The sequence below is a fragment of the Macaca thibetana genome, chromosome 19 (genome assembly GCF_024542745.1).
Source record: "Macaca thibetana thibetana isolate TM-01 chromosome 19, ASM2454274v1, whole genome shotgun sequence".
In the NCBI taxonomy this organism is placed as follows: Eukaryota; Metazoa; Chordata; class Mammalia; order Primates; family Cercopithecidae; genus Macaca; species Macaca thibetana.
The window spans coordinates 27,992,010-28,009,603 of NC_065596.1; the positions used below are offsets into that span (position 1 = coordinate 27,992,010).

Below are 17,594 nucleotides of genomic sequence, written 5' to 3' on the forward strand. Positions count from 1 at the left end.
TGACACAGGCCTGTAATCCCAGCTACTCGGGAGGCTGAGGCAGGAGAATCGCTTGAACCAGGTAGGCAGAGGTTGCAGTGAGCTGAGATCGTATCACTGCCCTCCAGCCTGGGCAACAAGCAAGACTCCATCTCAAAGAGAGAGAGAGAGAGAGAGACAGAGAGACAGAGAGAGAGAGAGAGAGAGGGCCCCAACTAGGGAAACCAAGGCCAGAAGAGGGGCCGAGCCTACAAAGGAACTTCCTCGGTTTTCCGAGCACTGGCCCCCGTTCTCTGCCTGGGAGGAGGTGGTTAGAGTCCCCTGGGTGTGTGCCCCGCAGAGGGAGCTCTGGCTGCAGTGCCCAGTGTGCAGACCAATGAGAGCCTCAGAGAGAAAGATGGTCATTTCCTCCCTGCATCTTCCCTTGGGGCTTTAAAAACCACAGCCCTTGGGCAGGAGGGACCTTCGATCCTCGGGGAGCCCAGGAGACCAGAACATGGTGAGTCTCGAAGGGGAATGGGAGCAGGAAGCTTTGCCCAGGGTCCCTCCCATCTCTGCTCCCCTGGGTCCTTTCTCTCCCCAACTGTCACTATCGACTCTGTCTCTCCCTTTCCTTCTGTCTCCCTGTCTTCCACCTCCCACCTTCGCTCTCTCCCACATCCCAGGCTCTAACACTCCAGGACTGGGATGTGGCCATGGGAATAAGATCGTCAAGTTGTGGGAGCCACAGCAACCTCATGGGGCTGGGGTCCGAGAAAACTCCCCAGGGGAGGGGACCCTTGAGTTGGGTCTCATAAGATGACTAAGAATTCCACAAGCAGCCGAGCACGGTGGCTCACGCCGTAATCACAGCACATTGGGGATTGTGCCAAGGTGGGAGGATGGCTTGAGGCCGGGAGTTGAAGACCAGCCTGGCCAACATAGTGACACCCTGTCTGTATTTTTTTAAAAAAAGAATTCCACAAGTGAAAAGATCTAGAGAGGGCCTTCCAGGCAGTAGGAATGGTAGAGAAAATGTTGGGAGGCTGGAAAGAACCGGTTTGGAGGAATAGTAAAGTTACTCACAAGCTCTTGCAGATAGATGTTCTTTTCTTTTTTGACTTGGGATCTTGCATCTTTGCCCAGGCTGGAGTGCAGTGGCACCGTCATAGCTCACTGCAATCTTGAACTCGGGCTCAAGTGATCCTCCCACTTTAGCCTTCTGAGTACCTGGGACCACAGGCATGCACCACTATGTCCGGCTAATTTTAAAATTTTTTATTCTTGTAGAGATGGGTTCTTGGCTATGTTGTCAGGGCTGGTCTCGAACTCCTGGCCTCAAGCCATCCTCCCACCTTGGCCTCCCAAAGCTCTGGGATTACTGGCGTAAGGCCATTGCACCCGGTCGTTTCAGATGTTCTACATGATAGAGATAGGGAAACCGAGGCCCAGGCAGGAGCAGAGATGGCCGGGGACCCTCCGTGGTTGGTGGCAGAATGAGGTTATGCCACAGATTCTGCGAGTGTCAGAAGGAACGCAGCCCAGGCTAGGTGAAGGTCCCCGTCATCCCTGCATCCGGCGTCCTGGGCACTGAGCCAGCAGAGCTGCGACTCAGCACCTGCTGTAACACAGGCATTGCCTTGCTTCATCCGTGTCAAAGAGGAAACGGAAGACAATTTGGATGGACTAGGGAGGGGACTCATGTTGCTTCATTCCTGCATTCCACCCTTGAGATCAGACCAGGGCAAATGGCACTCTCTGCTTCTTCTTTTTTCTTTCCAAAACATATTACAAAGTACCAAAGGACACTTGGTAAAAACTCATTCTCAGCCGGATGCGGTGGCTCATGCCTGTAATCCCAGCACTTTGGGAGGCCAAGGCAGGCGGATCACGAGGTCAGGAGATTGAAACCATCCTAGCCAACATGGTGAAACTCCGTCTCTACTAAAAATACAAAAATTAGCTGGGCGTGTTAGTGGGCGCCTGTAGTCCCAGCTACTTGGGAGGCTGAGACATGACAATCGCTTGAACCCAGGAGGCGGAGGTTGCAGTGAGCTGAGATTGCGCCACTGCACTCCAGTCTGGCAATAGAGTGAGACTCCGTCTCAAAAAACTAACAGAAAAAAAAGAAAACTCATTCTCCCTGCCTACCCCAGAGCCTCTGACTCCTTTTCTTTTCTTTTTTTTTTTGAGACGGAGTTTTACTCTTGTCACCCAGGCTGGAGTGCAATGGCACGATCTTGGCTCACCGCAACCTCCGCCTCCTGGGTTCAAGCAATTCTCCTGCCTCAACCTCCCAAGTAGCTGGGATTACAGGCATGCGCCACCACGCCTGGGTGGTTTTTTGTCTTTTTAGTAGAGACAGAGTTTCACCGTATTGGCCAGGCTGGTCTTGAACTCCTGACCTCAGGTGATCCACCCACCTTGGTCTCCCAAAGTGCTGGGATTACAGGTGTGAGCCACTGTGCCTGGCCCTCTGACTCCTTTTCATTGCCCCCTCCCCTACCCAGAGGCAACCACAGGATGCCAGTTTGTGGTGGATCCTTCCAGAAACAGTTTACAGATGTCTGAGAGCACAGATGCTTAGGGAACAAAGTAAGGACTAGCGTGATGCAGGGAACCCCAAAACCGATCTCAGCTTCTGTCTCTACTGTGAAATAGCTGCAGAGATCTGTCCTCTCCTTATCTTTTTGTTTTTTCAAGACAGTGTCTTGCTCTGTTGCCCAGGCTGGAGTGCAGTGGTGTGATCTCAGCTCACTGCAACCTCCACCTCCTGGGTTCAAGTGATTCTCCTGCTTCAGCCTCCCAGGTAGCTGGGACTACAGGTGCCCGCCACCACGCCTGGCTAATTTTCGTATTTTTATTTTTATATTTTTGTATTTTTAGTAGAGACAGGGTTTCACCCTGCTGGCCAGGCCAGTCTCAAACTCCTGGCCTCAAGCAATCTTCCTGCCTCGGCTTCCGAAAGTGCTGGGATTACAGTCATGAGCCACCGTGCCTGGCCACCCTCTCCTTATCTTTTTTTTTTTTTTTTTTTTTTTTTTTTTTTTTTTTTTGAGACGGAGTCTCGCTCTGTCGCCCAGACTGGAGTGCAATGGCCGGATCTCAGCTCACTGCAAGCTCCGCCTCCCGGGTTCACGCCATTCTCCTGCCTCAGCCTCCCGAGTAGCTGGGACTACAGGCGCCCGCCACCTCGCCCGGCTAGTTTTTTGTATTTTTTAGTAGAGACAGGGTTTCACCGTGTTAGCCAGGATGGTCTCGATCTCCTGACCTCGTGATCCACCCGTCTCGGCCTCCCAAAGTGCTGGGATTACAGGCTTGAGCCACCGCGCCCGGCCTCCTTATCTTTAAAGTGAGGATAATACTAGAACCTACATCATAGACTAGATGAGAGAATTGACTGAGTGAATGCATGAAAAGTTCTTGTAATAGTGCCTGGTATACAGCTGGCACTCAATGTGGGTGACATTTCTATCCTTTCCCAGCCTTATAAATAGCAGTATGTTTTGTACAGTACTCTACATCTGACTTTTTTTCATGAATGACATATAGTATTATTAACTGGCATTTATTGAGTGCTTACTGCATACCAGGCATTGTATTAAGGCATTCATTAATTTCCCCTCAAGCAAACTTGAGGAAGGTACTTCATTCCCATGTAGTTCAAGGGAGTTGCCTCCTCCTCCTCCTTTTTTTCTTTTTTCTAGACAGGGTCTACTGAGGTCTCCCACCTCAGCCTCCTGACTAGGTGGGACTACAGGTGCATGCCACCACGCCCAGCTAGATTTAAACTTTTTTGTAGTGATGGGGTCTTGCTATGTTGCCCAGCCTGGTGCTTCTTTCTTTTATTCAGCTGAGTAATGTGCTAATAGGAGGTTTCATCCCCTTCAATGGAAATTTAGTTTGAATTCCAATATTTGGTCTGTTTTGTTTTGTTTTGAGAACGAGTCTTGCTCTGTCACCCAGGCTGGAGGGCAGTGGTGTGATCTTGGCTCACTGCACCTCCGCCTCCTGGATTCTGGTGATTCTCCTGCCTCAGCCTCCCAAGTAGCTGGTATTACAGGTGCGCGCCACCACACACGGCTAATTTTTGTATTTTATTATTTTAATAGAGACAGGGTTTCATCATGTTGGCCAGGCTGGTCTCAAACTCCTGACCCCATGATCCACCTGCCTCGACCTCCCAAAGTGCTGAGATTACAGGCGTGAGCCACCGCGCCTGGCTTCCAGCCACATTCTTTAACTCAGTATCTACAGACCTTCCAGTCCCATCTTGGCCGCCGGCCAGCCATGCTGACCTTTCGCTTCTGCTATGCAGAAACGGATTTTGAGACTCCGCCTAACAAACAAACAAACAAACAAACAAACAAAAAACAAACAAAAAAGAGGGTTTTGGAGCTCAGCTCTCAGGAGTTTCTCTCCTGTCTCTGTTCTTGCTAACTGAGAAGACTTGGAGAGGTCTCTTCATTTCCCTGTAGCCTCATTTTTCTCATCTGGAAAATGAGTGTTGCTATTGCAACAAGTCTCCTAGGGTTGCTTTGTGGGTTAAATGAGATAATACACGAGAAAGGCTCAGGACAGCTTGGCAATGATTATGGCTATTCTTGTAAGTACTGCGCCTTCTCCTTCACCGTGTTCTCATCTGATTGTTCACATCTTGCTGCCAGCACCCTTGTCTAAGCCACCGTCATGCCTCATGTCACCTGGACAGTTCCAATCTCCTTTTCCTCCCGGCTTCTGCTTTCTGCCCCTTTCTCCATGCAACAGACAAGGGTCCTTCTTCTAATGCGCACGTGAATTTAGGAACAATAATAGTACCTTGCCCTTCGTGCTGTTGTGACATAGATACACACTGTGATTAGGAAATTACTGAGCCAACACTTGGGAAGCACCTGGAATAGTGCTAGGCAATTAGAACCCCCAGAGTAGCCCTGGACCTGCACTGCCCAATATGTGGGCCACGTGCCACAATGCAGCTGATCTACATTTATTTTTCACGATTTTATTTTATTTTATTTTATTTTTGAGATGGAATTTCGCTCTTGTTGCCCAGGCTGGAGTGTAGTGAAGCGATCTCGGCTCACTGTAGCCTCCATCTCCCGAGTTCCAGAGATTCTTCTGCCTCAGCATCCCAGATAGCTGGGACTACAGATGCACGTCACCACTCCTGGCTAATTTTTGTATTTTTTAGTAGAGACAGGGTTTTACCATGTTGGTCAGGCTGGTCTTGAGCTGCTGACCTCAGGTGATCCACCCGCCTGGGCCTCCCAATTTGGCCTCCCAAATTGCTGGGATTACAGGAGTGAGCTACTGTGTCCAGCTTATTTTATTTTTTAGAGATGGAGTCTCGCTCTGTCGCCCAGATGGAGTGCAGTGGTGCAATCTCAGCTCACTACAACCTCTGCCTCCCGGGTTCAAGTGATCTTCCTGCCTTGGTCTCCTGAGTAGCTGGAATTACAGGTGCTTGCCATCACACCCAGCTAACTTTTGTATTTTTAGTAGAGACGGGGTTTCCCTATGTTGGCCAGGCTGGTCTTGAACTCCTGACCTCAAGTGATCCGCCCTCCTTGGTCTCCCAAAGTGCTGGGATTACAGGAGTGAGTCACCGCGCCTGGCCTCACCCCAGATGTTGGAGATCTTTCCACATCATTATATAAACAACTTCCTCATTCTTTTTGTTTGTTTTTTTTCTTTTTTGTAGGGATAGGGTCTTGCTAGGTTACCCAGGCTGATCTTGAACTCCTGGGCTCAAGAAATCCTCCTGCTTCAGCCTCCCAAAAGTGCTGGGATTACAGGCCTGAGCCACTGCACCTGGCTAACTTTTCCATTCTTTTTGATAGCTGTGTAGTATTCCGTTGCCTAGATGTACCATCATTAATTTAGCCAGTCCCCTCTTGCTGGACACTTCAGTTATTTCCAGTATTTGGAGTGGTGACGCAGTGGCAAAACTTTGCAAGCCATTTGTGTCTAAAGATCCTGGAAACCACAGGATGTTGGAATCAGCATATTTTTTCTGCCTTTCTGAAGTCAACCAGAGGAAAGGACTGAGCGAGCTCATGGCAGGAAACGAGCTTTGTCAGCTGACGAGGGAGTGACAAGGCAATGTCAGAGCAGAGGGTGAGGAGGCTTCCCTTAGGAGGGTCTGAGTCATTCTGTAGTCAAGGGTTGCTGGGAGCATGCGAAACCAGCAGACGCAAAAGTTACCTTCATGCATCACAGCCAAGGGGGGCATTCAAAATCTTTAACAACATGCTAAAGTGCAGAGGACCCCTGGGCAGGGTCTAGGGCCTCCTGCTGCACCTAGCATTAACTGTTTAGTGACATGAGCGTTGGGACCTGGAGTGGGGGTGTCCCAGGGTAGGAAACAGGAACTTAGGGTGCTGGGAGTGGGCAATAGAAGAGGTGGGTGGCTGAGGGCAGGGGCTGTTTACCAATGAAAATATTTTAAACAATGTTAACCTTCTATTTGGAAACATTTTCAAACTTACAGAAAAATGACAAGAATGGAACAGACTCATATACATATACATTTTACCCAGGCTCTCCCAATTTACTATCTCTCTCCATTATCCATCCATCCATCCATCCATCCATCCATCCATCCATCTATTATCTAGCTATTTTTTTTTTTGAGACAGAGTCTTGCTCTGTTGTCCAGGCTGGAGTGCAGTGGAGTAATCTTGACTCACTGCAACCTCCACCTTCCAGGTTCAAGGGATTCTCCTGCCTCAGCCTCCCAAGTAGCTGGGACTATAGGCACACACCACCACGCCCAGCTAATTTTTTGGTACTTTTAGTGGAGATGGGGTTTTGTTATGTTGGCCAGGCTGGTCTTGATCTTCTGACCTCAAGTGGTTACAGGCATGAGCCACCACGCCCAGCCCATTGTCTATCTACTTATCCATCCTCTATCTCCCAATCATATCTCTATCCATTGTCTATCAGTCATCTATCTATCCATCATCCATGCATCCACTCATTCGCCCATTCGTTATCTATCTATCCATCCATCCATTCATTCATTCATATCCATCCATCTTTCTATCATTTTTTTTTTTTTTTTTTGAGACAGAAGTCTTTCTCAGTCAAGGCCGGAGGGCAGTGGCACGATCTCAGCTGACTGCAACCTCCGCCTCCCAGGTTCAAGTGATTCTCCTGCCTCAGCCTCTGGAGTAGCTGGGATTACAGGGGTGCGCCAACATGCTGGCTAATTTGTATATTTTTAGTGGCCTTTTTTGAATGGCTTCTTTCACTTAGCATCGTGTTTTCAAGATTCATCCACATTGTAGCATGTGTCAGCACTTCCTTTTCATGGCTGAGTAATATTCCACCACGTGACTAAACAACTCCTTTTTCATTCACTCATTAGCAGAAAGTGACATCCTAGCTTTCAATAATTTACTCATGGGGGTGATTCCACCAGTAAATGCCCACTGCCTACAGCCTGGTTAACCTTGGGCAGGTACAATGTTAGGGAACTAGAAAGAAAGAAAGAAGGACTATCCAGGCATGGTGACTTTTACATCTGTAATCTCAGCACTTTGGGAGTTCAAGCCTGGAGAGTTGCTTGAAGTCAGGAGTTTGAGACCATCCTGTGCAACAAAGTGAGACCCCCATCTCTACAAAAAAAAAAAAAAAAAAAAAAAAGAAAAAACAAAAATTAGCTGGGTGTGGTAGTGCACAACTGTAGTCCTAGCTACTCGAGAGGCTGAGGCAGGAGGATTGCTTGAGCCAGAGGGGTTGGGGTGACAGTGATCCATGATTGCACCACTGCACACAAGCCTGGGTGACAGATCAAGACTCCATCTCAAAAAAAAAAAAAAAAAGAGAGAAAAAGGAAATATAAAAAGGGAGTTGGGCCTGTAATCTCAGCACTTTGGGAGACCAAGGCAGGAGGATTGCTTGAACCCAGGAGTTTGAGACCAGCCTGGGCAGCACAGTGAGATCCTCCTCTTTACAGAAAATTAAAAATTAGCTGGGCACAGTAGTATGCACCTGTAGTCCCAGCTGCCTGGGAGGCTGAGGCAGGAGGATCACCTGAGAAGTCAAGGCTGCAGTGAGCCGAGGTTGCACCCCTGAGCTACAGCCTGGGTAGCAGAGTGAGACCCAGTCTCCAAAAAAAAAAAAAAAAAAAAAAAAAAAAAGGTTCAGAGATGTGGATCTGAGCTCTTCAATAATCGAAGTATTGACAAATAATAATACCAGGCCGGGCGCGGTGGCTCAAGCCTGTAATCCCAGCACTTTGGGAGGCCGAGATGGGCGGATCACAAGGTCGGGAGATCGAGACCAGCCTGGCTAAATACGGTGAAACCCCGTCTCTACTAAAAAATACAAAAAACTAGCCGGGTGAGGTGGCGGGCGCCTGTAGTCCCAGCTACTCGGGAGGCTGAGGCAGGAGAATGGCATAGACCCGGGAGGCGGAGCTTGCAGTGAGCTGAGATGCGGCCACTGCACTCCAGCCTGGGCGACAGAGCGAGACTCCGTCTCAAAAAAAAAAAAAAAAAAAAAAAAAAAAAAAAAAAAAAAAAAAATAATAATAATAATAATAATAATACCAATGGCTGCCACTTGTCCCCTTCTCTGTGTCAGATGCTGTGCTAGGTGCTTAGGCATTTTTCATCTTATTTAATCTTCAAGGTGAATATTTTAAAAGTGTAAAAACCAGGCCGGGTGCGGTGGCTCACGCCTGTAATCCCAGCACTTTGGGTGGCCAAGGTGGGTGGATCACGAGGTCAGGAGTTCGAGACCAGCCTAACTAACATGGTGAAACCCTGTCTCTACTAAAAATACAAAAATTAGTGGGGCATGGTGGTGGGCGCCTTTAGTCCCAGCTACTCAGGAGGCTGAGGCAGGAGATTCACTTGAACCTGGGAGGCAGAGGTTGCAGTGACCTGAGATTGTGCCACTGCACTCCAGCCTGGCGACAGATCGAGACTCTGTCTTGGCCAGGCTGGTCTCGAACCCCTGACCTCAGGTGATTTGCCCACCTCAGTCTCCTAAAGTGCTGGGGTTACAGGCATGAGCCACCACACCTGGCCTGAAATGGGCATATTAAGAGAACCTCCTTGTAGGTTGTGGTCAGGATCGAAAGAACAAATTCCATGTGGCACGTATAGCAGGTGCTCAGTAAGTACTGGCTGCTTTCGTATGACCACTCAGTGCCTTGATGGGTGCTTTACTGCAGTGTCTGATGGCTCTGGGCACAGATTTTGCCTACAAGGCTTTCTCTAGTCCAGCTGCCATGGACTGCAGCCTTTCTTTCTTGGGTGCATGACAGCTTCCTGCAGCTCTGTCTAGGAAGAAGTGATCAGGACCTTTTTTTTTTTTTTTTTTTTTTTTAGATGGAGTCTCACTCTGTTGCTCAGGCTGGAGTGCAATGGGGCTATCTCGGCTCACTGCAACCTCTGCCTCCTGGGTTCAAGCAATTCTGCCTCAGCCTCCTGAGTAGCTGGGATTACAGGTGCACACCACCACGCCCCTACAAATCCACCACTGCCATTCTTAGTCATCTATAGCCCTGCCCTCCTTCCTCCCTCTGTCCCTCTCTCCCTCTCTGCTTTCTTCCTCCCTAATTTCCTCCTCCCTCCTTTGTTTCTTTTCTTTCTTCCTGCCTTTCTTCCTTTCACCCTTCTTCCCTTCCTCATTTCCTCCTCCTTCCCTCGTTCATTCCCTCCTCTCTCTCTTCTCTCTTCCTCTTCCCTTCCTTCCTTCCTCCTTCCCTCTCCTCCTCTCTCTCCCTCTAGTTACTCCTTTTGCTGGAGTGTTTTTTGTGGAGTCCTAATTAGGGAAAAGGAGTCAGGTGGCAGGACCGAGGGAAAGCAATAAGAGGAAGGAGATAAACTATACATCTGCCTGCCTCTCTTCATGATCTAGGACACACAGCTCTCCTGTGCAAATAACTCCCAATTTTCCTGCGTCCAGCTATCGCCAGACACTCAGCTAATAGAAAAATGCAAGTTAGCTCACTGCAACCTTGGTGTTACTGGAACTTCACAAAGCCCTTTTCACACACAGCACAAGCACCAGCATATAAAATCGCTAGCGAGCCTTCGTCTCTTTGCAGTTAGCTCCTCTGTTGCTGACCTGCCCATTGCACTCTTACAACATATTTTCCTACTTTCTCTAATAAATCTGCTTTTCTTTACCTACAACTGTCTTGGTAAATTCTTCTACCCTGCATCACTGGTCCCAAATAGTCACATTTACCTGTGATATTATTGTTATTTTTGTTTTTTTTTTTTTTTTTTTTTTTTTTTTTTTTTTTTTTTTTGAGACAGAGTCTCGCTCTGTGGCCCAGGCTGGAGTGCAGTGGCCAGATCTCAGCTCACTGCAAGCTCCGCCTCCCGGGTTCACGCCATTCTCCTGCCTCAGCCTCCCGAGTAGCTGGGACTACAGGCGCCCGCCACCTCGCCCGGCTAGTTTTTTGTATTTTTTTTTTAGTAGAGACGGGGTTTCACCGTGTTAGCCAGGATGGTCTCGATCTCCTGACCTCGTGATCCGCCCGTCTCGGCCTCCCAAAGTGCTGGGATTACAGGCTTGAGCCACCGCGCCCGGCTATTGTTATTTTTGTGAGAGAGGGTCTCACTATGTTGCCCAGGCTGGAGTGCAGTGGTGTGATCATAGCTCACTGCAGCCTTGACCTCCTAGGCTCTAGTGATCCTCCTGCCTCACCCTTCCAAGTACACCAAATACACAGGAGTACACCACCATACCTGGCTACTTTTTTTTTTTTTTGTAGAGACAGGGTTGCACCACCATGTCCATGTCCGGCTAATTTTGTATTTTTAGTAGAGACGGGGTTTCTCCATGTTGCCCAGGCTGGTCTCTAACTCCTGGGCTCAAGCAATCCTCCCACCTTGGCCTCCAAAGAGCTGGGATCACAGGCATGAGCCATAATGCTTGGCAAAAAAATCTATTTCTTATTCCTGTTTGTATCTTCCTCTTGCTGCCCCCAAACATTTTGTTCAGGGTTGGCACCATGATCCTACAATCAGTCTTAGTGTCCCAAGAAGAGAGGCAATCGGAGATTCAGTGCCACTGAGGTGAGGCAGCAGAAAAGACACAGAACCATCTATGAAGTACTTTTTGCCAAAAAAAGAAAAAAATTGTACCTAAATCTAATCGAAGTTCTAGATCTCAAACTACCACTTTACAGCAAAACCAAGGGAGAAAGGAACAGGTGAAATAACAGCACACCTAAAAAATCAGCAAAATCTACTTGAAATTGATAACTCCTGGCCGGGCGTGGTGGGTCTTGCCTGTAATCCCAGCACTTTGGGAGGCCAAGGTGGGCAGATCACAAGGTCAGGAGTTTGAGACCGCCTGACCAACATGGTGAAACTCTGTCTCTACTAAAAAATACAAAAATAAGCTGGGCGTGGTGGCACATTGCCTGTAATTGCAGCTACTCAGGAGATTGAGGCAGGAGAATCGCTTGAACCCGGGAGGCAGAGATCCAAGATCCCGCCACTGCACTCCAGCCTGGTGATAGAGTGAGACTCTGTCTCAAAAAAAAAAAAAAAAAAAAAAAAAAGAAATGGATAACTCCTCCTAATGGCTTTGGGTTTTGAAATTATATCAGTTAGAACAGATGGGCTGCTGGCTGGGCATGGTGGCTCATACCTGTAATCCCAGCACTTTGGGAGGCCAAGGCAGGTGGATCATCTGAGGTTGGGAGTTCGAGACCAGCCTGACCAACATGGAGAAACCCCGTCTCTACTAAAAATACAAAATTAGCCGGACATGGACATGGTGGTGCATGCCTGTAATCCCAGCTACTCAGGAGGCTGAGGCAGGAGAATCGCTTGAACCCGGGAGGTGGAGTTTGCGGTGAGCAGAGATCGCACCACTGCACTCCAGCCTGGGCAACAAGAGCAAAACTCAGTCTCAAAAAAAAAAAAAAAAAAAAAAAAAAAAAAAAAAAAAAGACCAGATGGGCTACTCGGCTCTCTATGGGAGGATAAAAAGGGAGGCGAAGAGCAGTAGATGAACGTGCAGAGGGTCACACAGGCTTCACATAGGGCAGTCAGGATCTGAACCCTAGGGGACTGACTCCAAATCCAGTGCTGCTAACCTGAGTGCCATTCTGAGCCCACCACTACTGGACTACTGGAGCCCAAGTCAAAAGCATTCGCATAGACTCATACTTGTAATCCTAGCACTTTGGGAGGCTGAAGCAGGTGAATTGTTTGAGGCCAGGAGTTTGAGACCAACCCTGGCAACATAGCAAGACCCCATCTCTACTAAAAATTAAAAAAATAAGCCAGGCATGGTGTGTGCCTGTAGTCACAGCTACTTGGGAGGCTGAGGCGAGAAGGTTGCTCGAAACTCGGAGATTGAGGCTGCAGTGAGTCATGATCGCACCGCTTGTACTCCAGCCTGGGTGACAGAGACTCTGTCTCTAAAAAGTTTTTTAAAATAGTGTTTTTATGCAATCTTTTTTTTTTGGACAGTCTCGCTCTGTTGCTAGGCTGGAGTGCAGTAGCACAATCTCAGCTCACTGCAACCTCCACCTCTTGGGTTCAAGCAATTCTCCTGCCTCAGCCTCCCGAGTAGTAGCTGGGACTACAGGTGCCCGCCACCATGCCCGGCTAATTTTTATATTTTTAGGAGAGACGGGGTTTCACCATGTTGGCCAAGCTGGTCTTGATCTCTTGACCTCGTGATCCGCCCACCTTGGCCTCCCAAAGTGCTGGGATTACAGGCGTGCGCCACCGCACCCAGCCCCATACAGTCTTTTAAAGAATCAAAATTAATGCAAAAAAGTCCATGGTGAGAAAAAAAATCCAAATTTTAACTAAAGACCATCTGCTTTCATTTGTTTGTTTTAGCACACCGCATTATTGCACAACAGGAAATGTAGAGGCTGGTCCCCAACATTCTATTTTTATGACCAGTTTATACAGGCACCCCACAAGCCCTTTTCCCAACAAGGAACCTTGTTTTCCAATCTACAGATGCCTCGAACTCTCAGCTGGGCGGGTTCACCCAGGTTCACAGTGTGACAAGAGCATGCAATCAGATTAGGCAACGTGGGGCTTTATGTAGTCATGGGTGTTTTGTGGTCTTGCGTTCTTTTGCTAAGCTTTATAAACTTTTTCTTCTTGGTTCAAACTATGGGAATGGCCAGGCACAGTGGCTCATGCCTATAATCCCGGCACTTTGGGAGGCTGAGGCGGGTGGGTCACCTGAGGTCAGGAGTTCGAGACCAGCCTGGCCAACATGGTGAAACCCCGTCTCTACTAAAAATACAAAAATTAGCCAGGCATGTTGGTGGGCACCTGTAATCCCAGCTACTCAGAAGGCTGAGGCAGGAGAATCGCTCAAACCCAAGAGGCAGAGGTTGCAGTGAGCCGAGGTCATGCCACTGCACTCCAGCCTGGCCAATAAAGTGAGACTCTGTCTCCAAAAAAAAAATTAATAACAAGCGGTGTGTCCTTCACTGACCAGTCTGAATGGGTAGTGGCTACAGCCTTGCAGTAGGGCTAGACTTTAACCATTAGGTTTCTAGATTGTGGGGAAGTGGGGAAGTCCAGGGGCTTCACAGGATGGGACTGAGGGGAGAGTGGCAGGCTGGCAAGGGGCCCAACCAGCATGGAATCATTTCAATTTTTTTTTTTTTTTTTTTTTTGAGGCAGGGTCTCACTCTGTCACCCAGGCTGGAGTGCAATGGTGTGATCTCAGCTCATTGCAACCTCTGCCTCCTGGGCTCAGGTGATCTTCCCACCTCAGCCTCCGGAGTAGCTGGGACGACAGGCAAGTGCAACCACATCCGGCTAATTTTTGTATTTTCAGTAGAGACGGATTTTTGCCATGTTGCCCAGGCTATTCTTGAACTCCTGGGCTCAAGCAGTCTGCCCGCCTCGGCCTCCCAAAGTGCTGGGATTACAGGCGTGAGCCACCACATCTGCCTTAATATTTTAGTAAGTGGTATGACACCCTGGCTGACTCTCAGCCCTCAGCATCCCCATTTCCTAGGAAGAAAAAGCCACACAGGGGAAAAGCCACATGTCTGGGCCAGGATGCCCCCTCCCCGAGCATGTGTCTGCAGACTCATCCTCTCTGCTCTCTCCAATTCCCCTTAGGACCCCTTCAGTAGTACCACCCTTGATTATGAGCACTATGATGGCAAGAATGTCCTGGACTCCGACACCCCTGTGGATAAAACTTCTAACACGCTGCGTGTTCCAGACATCCTGGCCTTGGTCGTCTTTGCAGTCGTCTTCCTGGTGGGAGTGCTGGGCAATGCCCTGGTGGTCTGGGTGACGGCATTCGAGGTCAAGCGGACCATCAATGCCATCTGGTTCCTCAACTTGGCGGTAGCTGACTTCCTCTCCTGCCTGGCGCTGCCCATCTTGTTCACGTCCATTGTGCAGCATCACCACTGGCCCTTTGGCGGGACCGCCTGCCGCATCCTGCCCTCCCTTATCCTACTCAACATGTACGCCAGCATCCTGCTCCTGGCCACCATCAGTGCCGACCGCTTTCTGCTGGTGTTTAACCCCATCTGGTGCCAGAACTTCCGAGGGGCCGGCTTGGCCTGGATAGCCTGTGCCGTGGCTTGGGGTTTAGCCCTGCTGCTGACCATACCCTCCTTCCTGTACCGGGCGGTCCGGCAGGAGGAGTATTCACCAAAGGTGTTGTGTGGCGTGGACTACAACAACGACACACGGCGGGAGCGAGCTGTGGCCATTGTCCGGCTGGTCCTGGGCTTCCTGTGGCCCCTACTCACACTCATGATCTGTTACACCTTCCTCCTGCTCCGGACGTGGAGCCGCAGGGCCACGAGGTCCACCAAGACACTCAAGGTGGTGGTGGCGGTGGTGGCCAGTTTCTTTATCTTCTGGTTGCCCTACCAGGTGACGGGGACAATGATGTCCTTCCTGCGCCCGTCGTCACCCACATACCTGCAGCTGAAGAAGCTGGACTCCCTGAGTATCTCCTTTGCCTACATCAACTGCTGCATCAACCCCGTCATCTACGTAGTGGCTGGCCAGGGCTTCCAGGGCCGACTGCGGAAATCCCTCCCCAGCCTCCTCCGGAACGTGTTGACTGAAGAGTCCGTGGTTAGGGAGAGCAAATCATTCACGCGCTCCACAGTGGACACTATGACCGAGAAAACCCAGGCAGTGTAGGCGATAGCCTCATGGGCCACTGTGGCGCGATGTCTCCTTCCTTCCCGGCCACTCTCCTTCCGCTTGTTTTCACTCTGCTCTTCGTGGGATGGCGTTACCTTAGCTAACTAACTCTCCTCCATGTCGCCTGTCTTTCCCAGACTTGCCTCTCCTCTTCCAGTGGAACTCTTCTCATCCTTCCTCATTTGCAAGGTGAACGCTTCCTTCTAGGAAGCCCCCCCGGCCCCCACCCCACACACCGTCTTTCCATCCCAGGCTTTTGTAAAACAAACAGAAACCCACGTATCTGGGGTATTTCCATATAGCAATAGGTGTGAACAGGGAACTCAGAATACAGACAAATAGAAAGATTCTAGCTTTAAAAAAACGTATTTATTTTATGGTGAGTTGGAAAAAATGTAACTGGAATCTTAAAAGTTCTTTGGGATAAAACAGAAGTCCATGGAGTTATCTAAGCTCTTGTAAGTGAGTTGATTTAAAAAAGAAAATTAGGCTGAGAGCAGTGGCTCACGCCTGTAATCCCAGAACTTTGGGAGGCTGAGGCTGGTGGATCACCTGAGGTCAGGAGTTCCAGACCAGCCTGGCCAGCACGGTGAAACCCCGTCTGTACTAAAAATAGAAAAAATTAACCAGGCGTGGTAGTGGGTGCCTGTAATCCCAGCTACTTGGGAGGCTCAGGTGGGAGAATTGCTTGAACCTTGGAGGCAGAGGTTGCAGTGAGCCACGATCACTCCATTGCACTCCAGCCTGGGCGACAGAGGGAGACTGTCTCAAAAGCAAAAACAAAAACAAAAACACCTAAAAAGCCTACAGTTTTGTTTTTACTTTGTTTTTAAATTATACTTTCTATTTTGAGATCATTGCAAACTCAACACAGTTGTAAGGAATGATGCAGAGGGATCTTGTGTACCCTTCACCCAGCCTCCCCCAATGGCAACATCTTGCAAAACTACAGTGTAGTCTCATAACCAGGATATTGACATTGACACAGTGAAGATATGGGACATTCCCATCACCACGAGGATCCCCAGGATGCCTACCTCCTCCACCCCCACACTCCAGCCTTTTCCCTAAACCCTGGCGATCAGGAATCCACTCTCCATTTCTCCAGTTCTATAATGTTGTCATTTCAAGAATGTTATACAATGTAATCATATGGTATGTAATCTATTTTGAGCTTTTTTAAAAAAATAGTATGCATGACTTTAATGATGAAAATAAAAATAATGAATATTGAAATCTTGTGTTATTTCTAATGAATAATTGACTTTGCAGTAGGTATTAGTCCATTTGCACACTGCTGATAAAGACATACCCAAGACTGGGAAGAAAAAGAGATTTAATTGGATTTACAGTTCCACATGGCTGGGGAGGTCTCACAGTCATGGCAGGAGGCAAAGGCACTACTTACATGGCGGTGGCAAGAGAAGAAGAGGAAGAAGCAAAAGTGGAAACCCCTGTGAAACCCATCAGATCTTGTGAGACTTATTAACTATCACAAGAATAGCAAGGGAAAGACCAGACCCCGACCCACAACACATGGGAATTCTGAGAGATACAATTCAAGTTGAGATTTGGGTGGGGAGACAGCAAAACCATGTCGCAATATTTCTGCTTTGATTGTGTAGTGAGAAGCCATGGATTATCTAGAAATAGCATGCAGACTAGCCAGGTGTGGTGGCTAGTCTGTAATCCCAGCACTTTGGGAGGCCGAGGCAGGCAGATCACTTGAGGTCAGGAGTTTGAGACCAGCCTGCCAACATGGTGAAACCCCATCTCTACTAAAAGTACCAAAATTAGCTGGTGTGTTGGTGCACACCTGTATGTAATCCCAGCTACTTGGGAGGCTGAGGCAGGAGAATTGCTTGAACCCGGGAGGTGGAGGTTGCAGTGAGCCAAGATCATGCCATTGCACTCCAGCCTAGAGTGAGACTCTGTCTCAAAAAAAAGAAAAAAGAAAAAATTAAATTTAGAAATAGTGTATAGACCCAATGTTGTCCAACAGAAATATGATGTGAGCCACATGTATATCTTTGTTTTCTAGTAGCCATATTAAATAAGTAAAAAGAAATAGATGAAATACTTAATAATATAATACAATCATATGTTATATTAAGAACAATGAGGTGGTGGCTTACGTCTGTAATCCCAGCACTTTGGGAGGCCAGCCTGGGCAAAATAGTGAGATCCCATCTTCAAAAAAATTAGTACGAGTGTGGTGGCTCATGCTTGTAATCCCAGCACCTTGGGAGGCTGAGCTGGGCAGATCACGAAGCCAGGAGTTTGAAATCAGCTTGGCCAACATGGCGAAAACCCATCTCTACTAAAAATACAAAAATTAGCCGGAGGTGATGATGCACGTCTGTAATCCCAGGTACTCAGGAGGCTAAGGCATGAGAATCACTTGAACCCGGGAGGCAGAGGTTGCAGTGAGCCATGATAGTGCCACGGCACTCTAGCCTGGGTGACAGAGTGAGACTCTCTCAAAAAAAAAAATTTTTT

General features: G+C 48.6%; 1 protein-coding gene across 1 annotated transcript; it reads left to right on the forward strand.

The window, feature by feature from the left end:
* The first annotated feature begins 325 nt into the window (after positions 1-325).
* C5AR1 (complement C5a receptor 1) lies at positions 326-16,331 on the forward strand. The gene is made up of 2 exons (XM_050772258.1): positions 326-478; positions 14,043-16,331. The coding sequence occupies exons 1-2, from the start codon at positions 476-478 to the stop codon at positions 15,090-15,092; spliced, it is 1,053 nt and encodes a 350-aa protein (XP_050628215.1). The 5' UTR covers positions 326-475; the 3' UTR covers positions 15,093-16,331.
* The last annotated feature ends 1,263 nt before the right edge of the window (positions 16,332-17,594 follow it).